Source organism: Dryobates pubescens, chromosome 9, assembly GCF_014839835.1.
Source record: "Dryobates pubescens isolate bDryPub1 chromosome 9, bDryPub1.pri, whole genome shotgun sequence".
NCBI classification, from domain to species: domain Eukaryota; kingdom Metazoa; phylum Chordata; class Aves; order Piciformes; family Picidae; genus Dryobates; species Dryobates pubescens.
In genome coordinates this window covers 14,257,872-14,277,668 of record NC_071620.1, presented here as the reverse complement: position 1 = coordinate 14,277,668, position 19,797 = coordinate 14,257,872, and the positions used below count along the sequence as shown (strand labels likewise).

General features: G+C 40.7%; 1 protein-coding gene across 16 annotated transcripts in view; it reads right to left on the bottom strand.

The window, feature by feature from the left end:
• The window catches only part of PTPRM (protein tyrosine phosphatase receptor type M), a 514,813-nt gene that overhangs the window by 104,352 nt on the left and 390,664 nt on the right, over window positions 1–19,797 (bottom strand). For 8 of the 16 annotated variants that reach the window (XM_054164442.1, XM_009909925.2, XM_054164444.1 and 5 more), the window contains 5 exons: window positions 12,935–13,086; window positions 9,377–9,451; window positions 9,119–9,145; window positions 4,785–4,796; window positions 3,845–4,032 (listed from right to left, as the gene is read on the bottom strand). In XM_054164442.1, the coding sequence (XP_054020417.1) occupies window positions 3,845–4,032; window positions 4,785–4,796; window positions 9,119–9,145; window positions 9,377–9,451; window positions 12,935–13,086 (454 nt within the window). The remainder of the gene's footprint in view (window positions 1–3,844; window positions 4,033–4,784; window positions 4,797–9,118; window positions 9,146–9,376; window positions 9,452–12,934; window positions 13,087–19,797) is intronic. The other 8 variants (XM_054164446.1, XM_054164453.1, XM_054164456.1 and 5 more) reach the window with 3 other exon arrangements.

Genomic DNA, 19,797 nt, shown 5'->3' with positions numbered 1-19,797 from the left:
CCCTGCCAAACTACTTCTTCCTCTTCGTTTGGACAGTTATCCTTCTGACAATTTACAAGGAGAAGTTTCTTTCGCTGTCTTGTTCAACCTTGTAAAGAGGATGAGTATCAACCTGACAGCAGTGTAAACAAAGATTCACAGTCTCCAAAGTGAGAGAATATATTGGCCAGTATTCATGGTGATATGCAGGAAACCTTACAGTATTTCAGGGGGAAAAAACATAACCCTCAAAGACATGGTTAATTATGGTTTAGTTGCATTATAAACAATTTATATATATATATACAGGACTTTTTCAGGAGCAGCTGCAGAATTTTACCTCTATTTTCTCTGCTACTATTCACACAATGGCAGAATGGTAAGGGTTGAAAAGGACCTCTAGAGATCATGCTAAAACATGGTCACTCACAGCAGGTTGTCCAGAATTGTGTCCAGGTGGGTTTGGAATCAAGAGAAGAAGAGTCCAAAACCTTTCTGAGCAGCCTGTGCCAGCACTCTGGACCATCACAGCAAAAAATTCCCTCGTGTTCAGATAGAAGCTTTTGGGTTCTAGTATGCCCCTATTGCCCCTTGTCTTGTAACTGGGCACCATGAGTCTGGCCCCATCCTCTTGACCTCCACCATTGATATTGATCATTGGTATTGATCAACACTGAGATGATCACCTCTCAGTCTGATCTTCATCAGGCTAAACAGCCACAGGTCTCTGCCTTTCCACTTCTCAGAGATGCTTCTGACCCTTCAGCATCTTTGTGCCCTCTGCTGGATTCTCTCCAGTAGTTCCCTATCTGTCTCTCTTGAACTGGGGGAGCCCAGAACTGGTTTGAGCGCTCCCTATGTGGCCTCACTGGGGCAGAGTAGAGAGGCAGAAGAGCATCCCTTGAAGTGCTGGCCATACTCTTCATAATGCACCCCGGGACATAAAGTGCCTTCTTAGCCACAAGAACATATTTCTGGGTCATGGTGAACTTGCTGTCCACCAGCATCCAACTTCTCACTTGTGCTGGTGTAGGGGTCATCCTCCCCAAGCACAGGACCCTACACCTGCCTTCGCTGAATTTCATCAGGTTCCCTTTTGCAGTTAATATTAACACACTGCACCCTAATATACTGCATCTCCTGGCATCAGTCATGACTACGTCTTCTGTCTGTAATGAAATGCCATTCATCAGGGTGGTAAGCTCAAAATGAAGTGATTTTCCTGGAAACTGTTTCTCAGCAGCACCATTTGATCCACTGTAGTTAAAAAGTCATGCCACTGGTTACATTAGAAATTCCATTTTACAGGCTTTTTTTTTTTTTTTTTTAATTTGAAACAAATTAATTGTAGCTTTCCTCTAGGCTTAATGCTGGTATAAAAGGTTTTGGCTAACGAGAAAATCTTTTCCAAAGAGAAGAATTTTCAATTCTATCATTTCCAAAGAACAGTGGCGTGAAAAAGCCCTTGTTTAAGTCAGCCACACAAATGGAAGTTGACAAGTGATTAGCTCCTCCTGGAATAAATTGTTTTCTACGTTTTAGGGGGGACAAGAAATGTCATCAGTGACTTTGGATGTGGCCTGGAGCATGGGCTTTGGATTTTAATACTACAAGCACCAGTTTAAACAATTACATATTGAAGCAATTATAAGATGGAGTTGGCATGACACAGAGCAAACTTCAATACATCACTATCTCTTGGAAAAATGCAAATAACATGCATGCCTGTAAAAACTCAGCAATATACTAGGAACTCTAGGAGTCATCATGAAGGACCCACACTACCTACATAATTTCCTACCTTTAAAACTTCAGCACATTATATGGAGCCTCCAGGATAGGGCACAACTGTGGATATCCAAAAGAGAAACCATTGCTTGCCCTACACTCTGGAAGTCATTTGATTTACTTTTGCCTAATTGTCATAGAATTGTACAATGCATCAGGTTGGGAGGAACCCTCAAAGGTCATCTTGTCCAACCCCTTTGTCCTCCTCCTTTCTGGTGAGAGAATGAAAAGAACGTCTTTTGATTGAGAACTTTTGTTCAACATATTCATCCCAATGATCTGTATGGACCTGGATGAAGGGACAGAGTGGAGTCTCGGCAAGTTTGCTGATGATATCAAACTGGGAGGAATGGCTGGCTCGCTATTAGGCTGTGTTGTCATTTGGTGAGACCTACACAGGCTGGAGAGTTCAGCAGATGGGAACTGGATGAAGTTCAAACAGGATGAGGGTAGAGTCCCTCACCTGGGGAGGAGTAGCAACCTGCACCAGTACAGGTGAGGGGTTGACCTGCTGGAAAGCTGCTCTGTGAAGGCCCTGGGAGTGTTGTTGGGCAACGAGTTTACCACTGGCCCTTGTGGCCAGCAGATCGAGGGAGGTTGTCCTCCCCCTCTATTCTGCCCCAGCGAGTTCACATCTGGTGTACCAGATTCAGAGACAGGGAACTACTGAAGAGAGTCCAATAGAGGCTAGAAAGATGCTGAGGAGACTGAAGCATCTCTGTGAAGACAAAAGGCTGAGAGACCTGGGGCTGTTTAGCCTGGAAAAGAGCAGTGCAAGAGGGGAACTTCCCAATGCTCAGCAATATCTAAAGGGTAGGGGGACAAAAGGATGGGGCCAGACTATTTTTAGTGGTGTCCATCGATAGAACTAGGTCAAAGGTCATAAACTGGAATACAGAAGGTTCTATCTGAGCATGAGGCAAAACTTTCCTTTGGAAGTGACAGAGCCCAGGAACAGGCTGCCAAGAGAAGCTTTGGAGGACCAGTCCCTAGAATTGTTGAATGCCTGGTTGGATGGGACATTAAGTAACCTTGTTTAGGAAGTTCCTTGTTTAGGAAGTTCCATGTAAACATGGGAAAAAAAATCACTGTGAGCGTGATGGAACACAGGAACAGGCTGCCCAAGGTGGTTGTGGAGTCTCCCTCTCTGGAGATATTCAAAACCTGCCTGGATGTGTTCCTGTGTGATCTGGTATAGGTGATCCTGCTCTGGCAGGGGATTGGACTGGATGATCTCTCAAGGCCCCTTCTGGCCCCTGACATTCTGTGATTCTGTGATTAGTAGAAGGTGTCCCTGCTTATGGCATGGGAGCTTGGGCTGGACGACCTTTAAAGTGCCTTCCAACTAAAACCATTTTATGATTCTATGTTCTATGCAGTGGTGATGACATTTAAAGCTAAGATGATAACAGGGAGGAACAGATCACTCTAGCATGAAACAATGAAACAGAAGTTGAATTTTAAAGAAGGAGGGGGGGAAATGGAGACTATGTTAATACGAAAAATAATGAAGATTAGGGCCTCCAGCTAGTGGGAAATGGATCAGGCACTACCAAATACATTTTATAGCCCTATAAACCTCCCCTGAAGATTTGTGACCTTCCTTTCCATGATGAATACTATTACTCCAATAAATACTGCTTGTAGAACTTGATTTCCAAGCTAGTGTCATGTTACAGGGCAACTGTGATTAGACAATCTGTGATGCAGAACTTTGGAAAAAGAGCTGTATTCTTAATAGGAGAAAGAAAATATGGCAATTTCTAGGGAAGCACTAGTGAACCTGTTTGGTTTTGTTGGATGTTTTTTGCTTTGTTTTGTTTTATTTTTGCAAGCCTACAGCTTTACACAACTAGAATTAGGCAGAGGTTACCAAGAAAGGTGTTTATGACTCACTCCTCATTCTTCCAAGTTACAATCAGAACATCTACTCTCTGTAGAGATGATCTTTACCATCCCATACCTTGTTTCACTTGGTTGACCAATTATTTCTCCCTGTTCTGTGGTACAGGTAGCAGACAGATCAAGCCAACAGTGCAGAAGCCACAATAATCAGATCATTAGACCTGACACTTACTTCATACTCCTCTTTGAATCCGTAGCCTTCTGCACACTTCATCTGGGTGATGTGTTGCAACAAGTCAGCTACGCGGATGGCTGGATGAAGCTGTCCGGTCTGGTAGGGCACATCCACTGGATCTCGCTTCTTGTAGGTATGGGATTGGACCAGGCTGCTTGTGTCACTGACCATCGTATGGGTTTCATCTAGAAAAAGAGTACCTCATCATGTCCTGGCTCGTTTCACTTACTGACATAAACAGAAGTTACACAGATTTCTAGAGGAATGGCAGAAATCTGACACCATCAGTATTGCTTCAGTCTGTGAAGGCTACACCAGAACAATAAATCCATGGAGCAGTTTACACAGGGAAATTGCAAGACTGATTGGAATGAGGCAAAGTCCATGGTTCTACAATGGAAGCATTGCAGAGCAGTCCAAACTCTAACGTTGTTTCGACTATCGCTAGCTGATTACAAACAGGTTTTAAATGAGGCTCTTGGTTCTAAACTGCATTGAAGTTTCATGCTGAAACTTCAACAAGTCCCACGGAATGAAATTGGACTTGTACTCAGATTACTCAAGTGCTATATTTTACAGGGCAAATTTAGAGCAAATGTTTGGAGTGAGCAAAATAAAAAGATGCACGAAATGGCTTATGGTTTCATCAAGCTAGGACTGCAATGGTAATGTAGATCTGATACAACATTTGGAGATGAACTACGAGAGGACAAGTGCAAAGGGTCATCTGATCAGGAGAAATGTCTTGACTGACTGCTGAACATGCTTTAGGACCATGGTATATGTCATGAGCCACCACATCAGGCATGGAATGTTATGTGTCAACTGACATGCAAGCCAACAAACAGGAGAACCCAGTGGGCTGGTTAAAATTCTGATGAGACACATACTCTCCCAACCCTCCACATCTCTTCCATGGGGCAAATGGGCAACTTACCATTGATTGGCACTTTTAAGAGGATACATATCAGGAGAAAAAAATAAAAGAGGAGGAGAAAAAGGAAACAGGGCATAAGCAACAGTACTACATTAATAATGACAGATAATTTTATGCTCGTAATTTAGTGTTTGCAGAGTGATTTCCTAAGTGAGTCAGATTCTGATCTCAGTTTCTCAGTCTGAATTAAATGTACTGAAACTAGAGTGAATCTTAGAGTGAATCACTTCACACAGATGCAACTGAGATTAGAATTTACACTCACTAGTAAACAAGCAGATGTGAAAATTCACTCTACCTATGGAAGCAACAAGACTTTCTTCCTACTTAGATGGAATTTTGTCTCTTGACAAGAGAAAAACCCCCAAACCAACAAACAGCCTAAATTCTAAGGTCCATGTGTCACCAGAAATATTTATTCTACGTATCCAAATAATTTTACATATCTCAAAGAGTTTAACTGAAATTATAATTGTGGTGTTTTAACTTACTCAAACCACTCCTCACTGGCTGCACACTAAACAGAGGAAAGGGTCTATAAAAATACTGTGATAAAAAAAACAACAAACTACTTTGTAAAATATGTTGTATGAAAGGGAAGCATTAAAGTATCATTTCCATATTTGTAAGTTAGATATAACAGAAAGTTCCACAAATACTCTGGATCAAAATTTCCCAGATTCTGATGTGCCTACCAAAAATACTACCACAGTAAAAGTGAGATTTTGGTCGTAGTTATACCACTGAAAACTGATCCTAAAGCCACAAAGCTCCACAAATCACATTTCAAGGATGATTTTTAGGTTCTCTCCATTCACACTGATACTAAGACACATGAAATCTGGTTCTCAGCAAGGATGCAGTCAACATGAAATGTGAATTAAACCTAATCCAAAAATAAGAGAGAAAAATTTATGGGGATGAGCAGGAGCATTTCACTACTTTTGCTGTCATAAAATTTGTTGACATTTGTCTAATGTGTGATAAAATTGTACTGCAAAGCACCTTGGGATGCATGGCATGAAGTGTGGTATACAAGGGTAGGTACAGTATGTCACTGCTGAAATGGCACCTGAAAACTACAAGGTGGCTATGACACAAAAGACAAAAAGGTGTAGAGAGCTGATCATGATTTTTTTGGGTGGCTTATTTTGATTTTAGAAAGAGGTTAGAAAACTTTGGGATTTTTTTGCCCAGCTACAGACTGTGAGTAACTAAGATGATGGCAGCATTTTCAGGTAGTAGGGTCTTGTGCTATGAAAGCAGCAATTTAATCACAGGTCTCATAATGGTAAAAGTTGTAAGGGACCTCTGGAGGTCTTCTAATCCAACCACCCAAGAGATTACTCGAATCTCCTTCCTGGGAGCTCCTTTGTTTCAGACTAGTTTTCCTTTCTGCATTTCTCTCTCTCTTAAAGCTGCATTAATACAATTTTTCCCTCTTTGGAAATGATCTTTCAAAATTGCCTTAAATTTAAATGCTTGGTTTAGATGGTACATTAGGAGACACATATATCACAGCTTTTTGCTTTGCCTGTGAGCATCGTTTTTTAAAAGCTGAGCTTTTCCAGATGCAGTGTTCATATGCAATAGTTTGTCCAGCTTAAATACTTACAGCTGCAGCTGCTCTACTCTCCACTTACTCATTCCCATAGAGCTGTGCAACGCATATTAAGTAATATAGTCATTTATTAGTTATATGAACTCATAGCATAGATGGTATCCGGAAAGCTAGCCCAGCATCTTTTCTGGGTTGTGACTCTCCAATTTCAGTACAAGGCTGATATCAGACAAACATGTCCCACACTCAGGCCCAGCAAATATAAATTTGTCCACTGATATAGAAACACAGAATGATTTGGGTTAGAAGGGACCTTTCAAAGTCATCTAGTCCAATATTACTGCAGGAATATCTGCAACTACAGCAGGTTGCTCAGGGCCCCAAACAACCTGACCTATAACGTTTCCAGGGATGGGGCGTCTACCACCTCTCTGGGCAATCTGGGACAGGCTCTCACCACCCTCAGCATAAACAATTTCTTCCTTCTATCTAGTCTAAATCTCCCTTTTTAGTTTAAAACCATCCCCCTCTTGTCCTGTCACAACAGGCCCTGCTAAAGTAGTCTGTTCACAGCTTTCTTATAGGCCCGTTTAAATACTAAAATGCCGCAATAATCTCTCCCTGGAGCCTTTTCTTCTCCAGGGTGAGCATTGCCATAAATCTGGAAATGGTAAGTATATTGTGGCCTTTCTAGTAAATTTTGGAAACTAAACTCAACCATTTACCAGTCCTGTCCCCTTCCCAGGAGGTCACACTGAAAATTTAATTTATTTCTAACTGTGGGCTTGACCCTGCAATCTAAACACACCTTTGGACATTGTCAGACAGCAAGAACAGGTATCAGTTGCAATTAAACCCCAGCATAGTTTAATAGCTCTATTCTTCTACCAATTCAAACACAGCTAATTTGATTTATCTCAGATAAAAAACTATTCCTATAGTCATAAACAATATTTTAAAGAGATAGGCCTGGACTGAATGGAACATCACTCATAAAAGGTCGCTAAATTTTTAAACATGTAAGGCTACAAAAATATTAATTGTCCACAGTGAAATAACTGGATGATTTTTCTGTCATGAGCAAGCAGAGGATGCTGTAGTAGCTCATAAAATGCACATCTAACTAATTCAGGATTTTACAGACTTAGGAGAAGCAAGAATTCTTTTTTTTTTTTTTTTTCCTCCCCAGCGTGTCTTTGTCTGATATCTGCCTAGAGATTATTTCTGGTGGGGGTAAAAAAAAGCTAACAAATAATTTCACCACTCTTATTCTATAGCAGAGAATCATAAAAAAAAATAAATAGAGAAACCATGAACTAAAAATTAATGCTGATAGAAAAAAATCTCAAAGTTGTTCTCCTGATAATAGCACTTTTCTCCTTGCCCAACCACAAGGTCAGGAAGAGCATCTACGGGATGAAGTGTTGAATGAATGCTAAAGCACACAAGGAAAAAAAAAAAAAAAGAAGAAGAAAATAATCTAACATCTCAGGCAGTTAAAAGGTGCTGCAAATTTCATTTGCATGCAGATTATTTCATTGTTACTATCATTACCTTCTCCCAGATTTACATAATGTATAAAAACACGCAAGTTCCCTCTCCACGTTACCGCACTGAAATGTGCTGCGCTAAATATTCCCTCGCAATAACAAGTTTTTCAAGATCACCTTCCTGAACTTCTACTTTTTACATGCTTTAGTTTTATTTAAACTTGTTTAACTTTAAGGGCAGGAATCAGTTAAAGGGAGCTTTGGTGTGGTTTGTTTTGTTTTGTTTTGCTTTGTTTTGTTTTTCCAGGGAAGGAAAAGGTGGAGAAAGGAAAATGTTCATTGTAAAAGTATCAGTTGTAAAAAGAGTAGATAAATAGGCTTGACACTGGATTTTGAATTCTTGCACACTTATAGTCTGAAGTTTTGCACATTTATGTTTTCACTTACTATTAAAAAAAAAAAAAAAAGAGACAGAGAGAGATAGAGATATCTCCCTGTTAATATTAAAGTTAGTATGGGGAGGAGGTGTAAATTAATGCAAATCACAAAGAGTTACTTAAGCATTGCAAATACAATAGTGCCTCATGCTTATTGATTTCACGCTGCAGAAACTTCACTCTCTTCAACATGGGACTTTCTTAAATTCATAGTTCAAGTATAAAATATTTCCACCAGATGCTTTTAACCTACAGTTGTACTGGTTTATTTTGTTCCTGTGGCACCTGATGCATAATAAATCATATTCCCTGAGTGTTGTGTCATTTTGCTGTTCACAATACCATCTCTCCTCTGAATCTTCACTTTGATAAGCATGTGCGGTACTGTGAGAGAGAAATTATAGCTAGGGAATAGCCAAAAGTGTGCTTTGTCTGATTTTTATTGTATCATGAGTAGTGTAATTAGGAAAAACATACATTTATTTCTTTATTTCAGAAGAGACATCTTCATTTCTGAGATAGAATGGGGGGGAGGAAAAAAAATGAAGGAAAATATTTCAGTTGCTGAAACAATCAAATTCTTTTGTGTCACTCCAAATACATGCATAAACATTACCTCATGAATCCACTTGTTTAGTTTATTTCTCTTTTCTCCCCTGACTTGCACTATGACAGTAGCAATCAAGTCTGATAGCTGTCCATAGCATCCTCAGTTTTGTCAAGCCTTCCACCCCTCCTTTCAGACACAAAACTCCAGCTCTTTGTGTCCTATTGCCTGTACCCCCGAGAACTGTGACTTTCTAAATTACTTGAGAGTTAAACTTTGATAAAGGGAAATGTTCTCACCTAAAATTGCAGTTGGCACAAATGGATCTGTCATACATCATAAGCAGGTCAATGCAGGAAAGGTAAAAAGAGAGAGAAGAGTAAATGATTGATAAACGTTCCCGCGTTTGCTTTCAGAAAGCTACTGCAAGCAACCAGCACGTTGCTTATGTGCCCATTAAATTTCTAAGGCAAGAAGCATAATAACATAATTAAATATGCTTTCATTGTGAAAAGGGCCATATAGGGTGGAAAGCAAGAAAAAAATAAATTGGTTACCTGGGTAATAAGAATTAGGCACTGTTGTGCTCAGTGTGTTAGTTTTCATTGTAAATGAAGATGGTGAAGATACAGCTGCAAAGAGAAACAAAGCCAGTTAGAGACAGTGCAGTGATACAGGGCTGTTGAGCTGAGGGATGTGGTTGACTTGGTTTAGAGTTCATCCTGTTGTGGTTGTGGCATCTAGGATCAGGACCTAGGGAAAATCAGGCTTTGAAAGAGCTCATTGAATTGTTTTGGTTGGAAAAGACCTTCAAGATCATCAAGCCTAGCCATCAACCTAAGACCATGATGGCCATTAAACCATGTCCCAGAGGTGCCATGCCCACATGTTTCTTGAATGCCTCCAGGTGACTTCACCAACTCCCTGGGCAGCCTGTTCCAATGCCTGACCACTTTCAGTCAAGTTTTGTTGTGTTTCTTTTTGCTTTTTTTTTCCCCCATAATATCCAACCTAAACCTTCCCTAGCACAATTTCAGGCCATTTCCTCTCATTTTGTCTCCTGATATTAGAGGGAAGAGACCAGCCCCTACCTCACTATAGCCTCCTTTAAGGGAGTTGTGAGAGAGCAATAAGGCCTCCCTTCAGTCTCTTCTTCTCCAGATTAAACAATATCAGTTCCCTCAGCTGCTCCTCAGAAAACTTGTGCTCTAGAGCCTTCACCAGCTTTGTTGCCCTTTGCTGTCATCAGAAAAAGCATTTTGATCGGTGATGACAAATATGCTTCTTAAAGTGCACGATTAGACTGACTGGTGATGCCTGAGTAAGGACATCACGACAAGAAGAGGTATTTTTGACAGAAACTTTAATAATTACTAAATGTGCTTAATAATACTGTAAATAGTCAATGCAAATATTCTGCTAAAGATCATTTTACCCTCTCTCTCTTTTTTTTTTTTTTTTTTTTAATTCATTCAGACAGGTGGATAATATCTACACAGATACTACTGTGCTCTGAGTATTTACTTTGGTTACCAAGATCAAAAGCTGTCACTGGTATTCAATCATCTCTAAAACTTATGGGAAAGCCCAATGCAGCAAATTAAGTTCAGGTAGCTCCTTGGTATACAAAGACCACATGAATGACCACTGGAAGCACAGACACATTCCACAGGCTGACTCTAACCACAGCATGTTCAGCCAAAGGGTTATTGAAGGCTTTCAAACTAAGCTCATTGCAAATTCAGCCTTAGCTGCTTGTCTACACAGCTCAAATTCAGTCAGCAAGTGCAAGAACGTCCTGGATACCAAGAGACAGAGTGGCTAAAGTGTGTCCAAAGAAAAGCAGGAAGGGTCCAGAGGACAAGCATTATGAGGAGAAGCTGAGGGAACTGGGGTTGTTTTGCCTAGAGAAAAAGAGGTTGAGGTGAGATGTTCTCACTCTCTGCAACTATCTGAAGAGAGATTGTAGCTAGGTGGTGGTCTCTTCATAGAATCATTAAGGCTGGATAAGCCCTCTAAGATCATCAAGTCCAAACATCACACTGGCTCTATCATGACTACTAAACTTCTCTCAAACAGTAGGATGAAACAGCCTCAAATTGTACCAAGGGACATTTAGGTTGGACACTCTGAACACGTTCTTCCCTGAAAAGGGTTGTCAAGCCCTGGAACAGGCTGCCCAGGGAAGTCCCATTTCCTAAAGAGATTGAAAAGCCTTGTAGATGTAGTACTGAGGCACAAGGTTTAGTGGCGACTTGGCAATGCTGGATTAACAGTTGGACTTGATGATCTTGATGGTCTCTTCCAACCAAAATGATTCTATGATTCTATAGTTAGAGGAATTTTTGAAGCAGAGGAAGACAGGATCTGCTGGATGAGGAGCAAGATTCGTTCTTCTGGCTTTCATCCATACAATTTTTTGTTGATCTTCTTAGGGAATACAGTTGCCAGCCTTTGTTATGATCAATTTATCTGAAAACTGGCTTCAACAGTGCTGGAAGTTACATTAAGTTGTAATATGTGAGACTACTTTTCTTTGATTTTTGTCTCCTGAATTGCCAGATGGAAAGAACAGAGTTGTTCTCCTTAGGGTTTGGATACAGACATTAGTTGAGGTTAGGGATGCTGCAAGCTAATAAATAATAAAATTGTCTAGATACAGGATGCAGACAGTGTAAGAAACTTCCATAGGAAGCAGAAATGTTCTAAATCTCTTGAATGCAAGGTCTGACACAAAGATTAGTCCAAAAGACTTCAGACTGTTTTTTCTGGTGTCCACATTTCTTCTGGAAGTCTAATTTGAGGTTCTGGCCCTCAAGTGGTATAAAATAGTTGCTATGGCTAATCAGTTTTACATTGGTTTAAGATGGTTTATATAGAGAGGATTTAGTCTCAGGAACTTATTGTAGCTTCTTTGGTTGTGGTGACCATTCAGTAATTATTTTGGTAAACTACATCATGATGATGGAAAAAGAATTCAGTCCTCTTGATCTCTTCACAGAGTAAGCAATCTCAACTGCAAGGATATATTCTCACCCTAAAGGCAAGTCAGATATTGAAAGGCCTATTTCAAAGCCATTTCAAAAGTAACTCAAACACAAATTAACATTGCAAATTCTGAGCCTAACGCTGCCGGGAGAAGTCTCACTGCATAAACCTTACAGAGTGTTTGTACAATTGAGCTTGTCAAAGGCAAGTTCCTAAGCATATTATTAAAGAGTGGGAGTTTGGCCTCACACTATGTTAGTACTTGAAACAAAATTCAGTTTAGCACAAATTCTGAAGAAGCTCAGAAACACTAGTAGACAAAAAAAACAACCCTGAGGTTGTTTAAGAACTATGAAAAAGAAACAAGAGTTTTGAACATAGCCATTCTTTTCCCTTCTTTCTAACAATTACATGAAGCTATTGTTTTTCCTGGTCTTTGCTTAGGGCCAACCCCCAGACAGGAGTGAGTCCTTGGCTAAAATTATAGTACAGGAAATGTTAAATGCCAAATTTTATTTATTGTCAAGGCAGATTGAAGAAGACCTGGGATATTAGAGAACCTCTCATGAAATTGCAGAGCAGACAATTCCGCCAAGTACTTCCTTTGCACAAGGAACAGAAAGAGCGTCGTCTAGAGTTGGAAAAATCATAAAGACAATCAGATCACAATTATTAGGTTATGACATGCAAAGATAAATTTTGCCAAAGGAAAACAGAAAAAAAAGGAGAGGAAAAAGAAAGAAGAAAAGGAGCAGGGGAAGCATTTGAAGGACTTGGGGCAGCCTGAGGGACATAAAATTTGTAACATAATAGGGACTGGAGAAAGGTAAAACTACAGCTGTTTCAGTAATGTCTTTGCTCTTCTGCAGAAGAAAAGGATGGGCAGAAAAAAGCTCAATTATCCTTATTATTTTTAAAGAAGCCTATTCTTGATGTCTGACTGTCTTGCTCATTCGAATACATACTGTAATGCACTGCACAGTGGGATACTTTGGGTCTCATGGATTTTCCATGACTGAGTAATGAGGAATATTTTAAAAACCATTTACACCTTTCTTCCGCCTTCCAAAAAAGAAAAAAAAAATAAAGAGAGAGAGAGAAGAAAAGAAAAAAAAACACCAACTTACATCTTCCATTTAGATTGTGAGTGTCCATGAAAGAGAAAGCTTCATCACAGTTGGTGCCTTGCTCAGTGTAGCTTTTATCCATCGAATTCACCATCACTGTCATTTCCTGCCGTGTGCTACTCAATGTCTCTTTCCTTTTTTTAGCCAATTTTCTTAAGGAATGAATGTTGAGGAAAAAAAGAAAAAAAAAAAAGGAAAGAAAAAAAGCACAAAACAACACTTAATGAGGAGACAGTCTTTACACTCTTTGTATCATGTTATTTAGATACTAATGTGGTTACAAACTACAATACTGAAGTAACACATTTACAATCATTTTGCATTTCTGGAAATTTAAATTTCACTGCACACACTCATAATCAAGGGATGGTTGGCAGTGCCTTGACTTAGGGTGAGCAGAACCTTAATCCTTGGGGATCCCTGGGGACCTGGGCTCCTAGTGGATGGAAGGTTGAACATGAGCCAGCAATGTGCTGTTTTGGCCAAGAAGGCCAATGGCATCCTGGGGTGTATTAGAATGGGTGTGGTTAGTAGGTCGAGAGAGGTTCTTTTCCCCCTCCACTCTGCTCCTGTGAGGCTGCATCTCGAATATTGTGTCCAGTTCTAGGCCCCTCAGTTCAAGAAGGACACCAGGGAACTTCTTGAAAGAGTCCAGCTTAGAGGCACAGAAATGGTTAAGGGAGTGCAACATCTTCCTCATGAGGAGAGACTGAGGGAGCTGGGGCTCTTTAGCTTGAAGAAGGGAAGACTAAGGGCTGACCTCATTCATATTTATAAATATGTGAAGGGTGAGTGCCAAGAGGATGGAGACACACTCTTGGTGATGCCTAATGGCAGGACAAAAGGCAAGGGGTGGAAATTGAGCATAGGAAGTTCCACATAAGGATGAGAATTTTTTTTTTTTTCACTGTGAGGCTGAGAGAACACTGGAACAGGCTGCCCAGGGTGGGTTGTGGAGTCTTCCTCTGTGGAGATATCCAAGACCTGCCTGGGTGTGTTCCTGTGATCCTGCTCTGGCAGGGGGGGTGGACTAGATGATCTTTTAAGGTTCCTTCCAGCCCTTAGTATTCTGTGATTCTGTGAAGAGGGCTACTAGGACACAAAGCTAACATCAGCTAGGCCACATCTCTTGAAATGCATAAATACAAAGGATGGAGAGTAGATTTCACTGAAACTGTAAAAAATAAGTAACAATTTTCACTTCACACACATAGAACTGCCTGGAGCTGTTTCATTGAGACATGACACAATACAGCTAATTACATGATACTGTACACACATTTGACCTCTTAACACACTTTGCACAAGCAAGTGACATTTAGAATGGACTTGCATTTCTAAAGATTACTTTCTGTCGCTCAGTTTTTGGAGAACTAGTCATAGGAGTGAGTTGCTTCTCAACAGGAGTGGGCTGTCAGAGGCAAGATCTTGATTCTGATACTATAATAGTGATTCATTAAGCTGTGTGTGTTTTGGACACACCTATGTTTTTTTTCTTTTTTCTTTCAGACCTGTCTGTTCCTGTCAAAACAGAAAGCTCACTGCCTCCTCCAGACTAATGTTAACCACCATCACAAAATAACAAGTCCAAAATTCTTGATTTTTTTCCTTCAACCTCTGTGAGACATCTGTGACCCTGATGATGGTGGATCCCACCCTCTGTTGCCTGTGATTGTTCTAGACCAAGCCTTTTTCTAAGTCCTTGTTTATAGACTTTTAAAGTTTTTCAGATTCATTCTGCATAGTATCTTCAAGGGATGGGTTTTACACAGAAGTAAGTGCTCCACAGACATTGTAGACTTGAGATTACTTCACTGGATAAACACAGATGGGACCAGTAGATCATCTAGTCTGAACTCTAAGATATCAGAGAGTAAAATTTCACTCAAATACCGTAAGTAAAACAAAACTCTTTAAGCTTTGAATCCTTTGGTCTCTTCCTCATCCATATCTAATTGTAACAAAAGAGTAATATATCACTTAAAGCGTCTTTGCGGCCATGAAGGCCAGTGGTATCCTGGGGTGTATTAGAAGAGATGTAGTCAATAGGTAGAGAGAGGTTCTCCTCCCACTCACTCTGCCCTGGTGAGGCCACATCTGAACGTCCCCATGGGATGGAACCAGGCTATCCTCAGTGATGTCCAGTGACAGGACAAGGGACAAAGGGTGCAAGCTGGAGCATAGAAAATTCCATGTGAACACGAGGAAAAACCTTTTCTCTGTGAGGGTGACAAAACACTAGAATGGGCTACCCAGAGAGGCTGTGGAGTCTCCTTCTCTGGAGACTTTAAAAATCTACCTGGATGAGTTCCTGTGTGACCTACTCTATGTGATCCTGCTCTGGCAGGGGGGTTGGACTGGATGATCTTTGGAGGTCCCTTCTAGCCCCTAATATTCTGTGATTCTGTAAAGCAGAATCTGAGATGCATCTCCTAGTGAATGAACAACTTAGTAGAAGTCTTTTATAAGGACAGGCTTGCCAAAGTGATAACATGAAATGACTCTATCTTTTCCTCTTTCTACCTCTAGCTCATTCGACAACACAATAAGTCATGGATGGCTTCTCTTCTGATCCTTTTTAGCCTTAAAAGCATCTGCAGCTACTCCTACCACCTGCCAACCACTGGGCAACTCCCAGCACAGCTGGGTTTTGAAACCACAACCTGAGCACTGACAATGACACCATCAGAATGTGATCACTGCAACTACATCCATCAATCACAAACTGAACTTATTTGATTCCATGGCTGTGTAGATGCTCAGAAAGACAATTCAGGACAATCTGGCTCTAAAGCAATGCTTCAGGAAGGGATGCAGAAGCAGGTTTCTTCACAAGGCTTCCCCCTCTTCAAGATGGAATCAGCAGCTTCTCTTTAAGCAGTTATCATCCCAATTTGTTATCTGGACACTGCATACGCACTAAGGAGGGTCACAATAATGATCAGAGAGCTGGAAGCCCTCTGCTATGAGGACAGGCTGAGAGAGTTGGGGTTGTTCAGCTTGGAGAAGACAAGGCTCCAGGGAGACCTTATTATTGCAGTTTTTCAATACTTAAAGGAGACAATTTTCAGTACTCAATGGGACAGACTTTTCAGCAGCTCCTGTTGCAACAGAGCAAGGGCTGATGGTTTTAAACTAAAAGGAAGAGATTATTTGTGCTGATGGTGGTGAGACCCTGTCCCAGGTAGCCCAGATTGGTAGCAGATGCCTCATCCCTGGAACCACTCCAGGGCAGGTTTTTGGGGCTCTGAGAAGCCCATTTGCTTGCAGATGTTCCTGCTGACTGCAGGAGGGTTGGACTAGAGGACCTCTGAAGGTCACTTCTGACCCAAACATGTCTATGATTCTAAAGCTAGGAAAGTGCAGTATATAGTGGCCTTCCCTTGCTGGTCTTTAAATCCACAATAAGGTGACATGTATGACACCAGCCACTCAGTGTGATTACTGTCATGCTCTGTAGGGTGCACATCTCAAGCATCTGCTGGTACAGGGAATTTATTTTACAGTAGAAATTGCATCTTTCCCAAGGAAACCCAGAGCTCTTGCTTACACTAACAACCAGAGGTCTTGCTTATTGCACCCAGAACATGAAACTCAAAATTTTTAAGCAGTCAGCTAATTTTCTTAAAGAAATTAGAGCAACATTTTCTCATTTCCTTCCTTTTTGGTTTTACTCCCATCACCAAGATATAGCAGATTGTTTTTATGACACTAACAACTGCACAGTACTTCTGAATCTGAATCTAATTCTGGAAATAGGTCTTTTGGGAAAAGTTCAAAACCGAAACAACTGTTAGAGGAAGAGAACGATACCAGCCAGACTTTTGTACTGCGAACAAAAACACCCACTGGACTTAGTCAAGCAAACTTGAGCTGAACATAACATTTCTTTTTACATCTGCAGTTTTCAGGTATTGCTAAAAGTGCTGCAGAGCTGCAGTCTCTGCAACTCATTCATTCCTTGGATCTCTCAATCCCTGGGAGGCTCAAAATACACAAGATTCAAGAAACTAAAGAACTTCACATCATTATCATAGAATTGGTTTGGTTGGAAGATACCTTTAAGATCACCGAGTCCAACCCTTAGCCCAGCCCTGCCAGGTCATAACTAAACCATGTCCCACAACACCACATCTGCATGACTTTAAAATCCCTTCAGGGGTGGGAACCTCTGCCCTGGGCAGCCTATTCCAGGGCTTGACAATCTTTTTCAAGAAGAAATTGTTCCTAATGTCCAACCTAAACAACCCCTGGCAGAACCTGATGACATTTTCTCTTTTCTTATCACTTGTTACTTGGGAGAAGAGACCAACCTCCATCACCTACAATCTTGTTTCAGAACATCTTATTTAAATCTACCTTCTTTCAGTCCTATTGCTACATATCCTTGTAAAAAACTCCTTCTCCAGCATCCTTGTAGGCTGCCTTTAAGCATTGACAGGCCACAGTAAGGTCTTATTGTGGACAGTATTGTTTGGACCACACATATTTGGATCACATACAATTTTTAATTGGTATCTAAAAAGATAGAATTAGGGTTAAAAGTTTACAGCTTTATCTCTCTGGATAGTCACTTAAGATAAAATCCAGTGTTTGCAGAGATGAATTGATACATGAGAGATATGGGGTTGTTCAGTCTGGAAAAGAGAAGACTGAGAGAAGATCATATTATGTTTATAAATATCTGGAAGGTGGGTGTCAAGAAGAAGGTACTAGTCTCTTTTCAATGGTGTCCTGTGATAGAAGGGACAATGCATGCAAACTGAAACACAGAAAGTTCCACCTCAACATGAGGAGAAACCTCCTTAGAGTGAGAGTCACAGAGCACTGGAACAGGCAGCCCAGAGAAGTTATGGAATCTCCTTTTCTATAGATTCTCAAGATACATCTGGTTGCACTCCTGCGTGGCTTGCCCTAGGTGATCCTGCTTTGGCGGGGGGGTTGGACTTGATGATCTCTGGATATTCCTTCCAACCCTTAACATTCTATGATTCTATGAAAGTAATACTAACTACACACAGCACTGGATCTAAATGACTTCACAAACAGCAGAAGAAAGAAATCTATTAGTTACTCTAGTTACTCTCTGAAGACAAAAGTTCAGTGATATATATATATCTATAAATATATATATATATAAATATATATATATATATATATATAAATATATATATATATAAATAAAAGAACATTCTTTCCCAGAAAGCACATGATTATGGAACACATCACCACAGGACTCTAGAGATACTAAAAATATATATCAAGAAAAGAAAAACTGATCAAGAGCTGAGCAGAGGACAGTGACTGCACGACTGCATCTTTGCTTTGTTCCTGTATTCATCTAAATGTTCATTATTGGCCACCGTCACAGCCTGGTGGACTTTTACACCAAAATTTGATGCAATTTTTTATTGCATAAACAATCCCTGCACAGATTATACACAAAACAGGATGTAAATACCTTATCTGTTTTTCTGACACTTCAAATCACTCACCTGTTTGCATTGTTTAAGCTACTTATGATATACCCAGCAGGATTAATTAACTCCAAAATTAATTACTTTGCCCATCTAGTGTGGCTGGCTGTGAGATGCTAAAAGAAGACTCATTATTTTGGGGAAAATGCTTTCATTTAAAAACCATTTACTGAGCAGCACTCAGTCTGAGGATGCAATTTAATAAAAGCTCTCCACAAGAAGTGTACAAGAAAGCCTCCAAATGTTACTGACTTCATCCCTATCTATTGTGTTTATACATTTCCCCCCATATTTTTGTTCTAATTGTTTTTCCTTTAACAGAGAAACATTCCTTGTCTGCAATTGAGATGGTTTTCCTGTCTTCAGCAATGGGTCTTCTAAGGCAGACAAAAAAACATCATATGTCATTTTGTGTTCAGTTCTGGAACCCTCACTACAAAAGGGACATTGAGGTTCTGGAGCGCGACCAGAGAAGGGCAACAAGGCTTGTGAAGGGTTTGGAGCACACAGCGTACGCGGAATGTCTGAGGCAGCTGGGGTTGTTCAGGCCTGGAGAAGAGGAGGCTGAGAGGAGACCTCATTGCTCTCTACAACTACCTGAAGGGATGCTGGAGTGAGAAGGGGCAGCATCTTCTCTTTGGTGGCAAGTGACAGGACTAGAGGAAATGGTTACAAGCTGTGCCAGGAGAGAGTTAGGCTGGGTGCTAGGAAATATTTATTCATAGGAAGGTTATAAAACATTGGAATGGTCTGCCTAATGCAGTGGTGGAGTCACCATCCCTGGAGGTGTTCAAGAGGGGACTGGACGCAGCACTTGGTGCCATGGTCTAGTATTGAGGTCTGTGGTGACAGGTTGGACTCGATGATCTTTGAGGTCTCTTCCAACCTTTGTGATACTGTGATACTGTGTGACATGGCTTAGTGTTGACCATTCAGTGCTGGGTCAAAGTTTGGACTGGATGATCTTTGAGGTCTCCTCCAACTGGATGTTTTCTGTGATTCTGTGATAATTGTGAGAATTACACAGAGCCACAGAATCATAGAAGTATTTTTGTTGGAAAAGACCTTCAAGATCATCAAGTCCATCTGTCAACCTGAGACCACTATGGCCGTTAAACCATGTCCCAGAAATGACACATCCACACGTTTCTTGGACATCTACAAGAATGGTGGCTCTACCACTTCCCCGGGTGGCTTGTTCCAATGCTTGACCACCCCTTCAGTAGAGAAATTGTTCCTAACATCCAAACCAAACCTTCCCTGGCACAATTTCAGGCTATTTACTCTAATTCTGATACTAGGGAGAAGAGGCTGACTCCTACATTGCTCCAGCCTCTTTCCAGGGAGATGTAGAGGGTGATGACATTTCCCTCGGCCTCCTTTTCT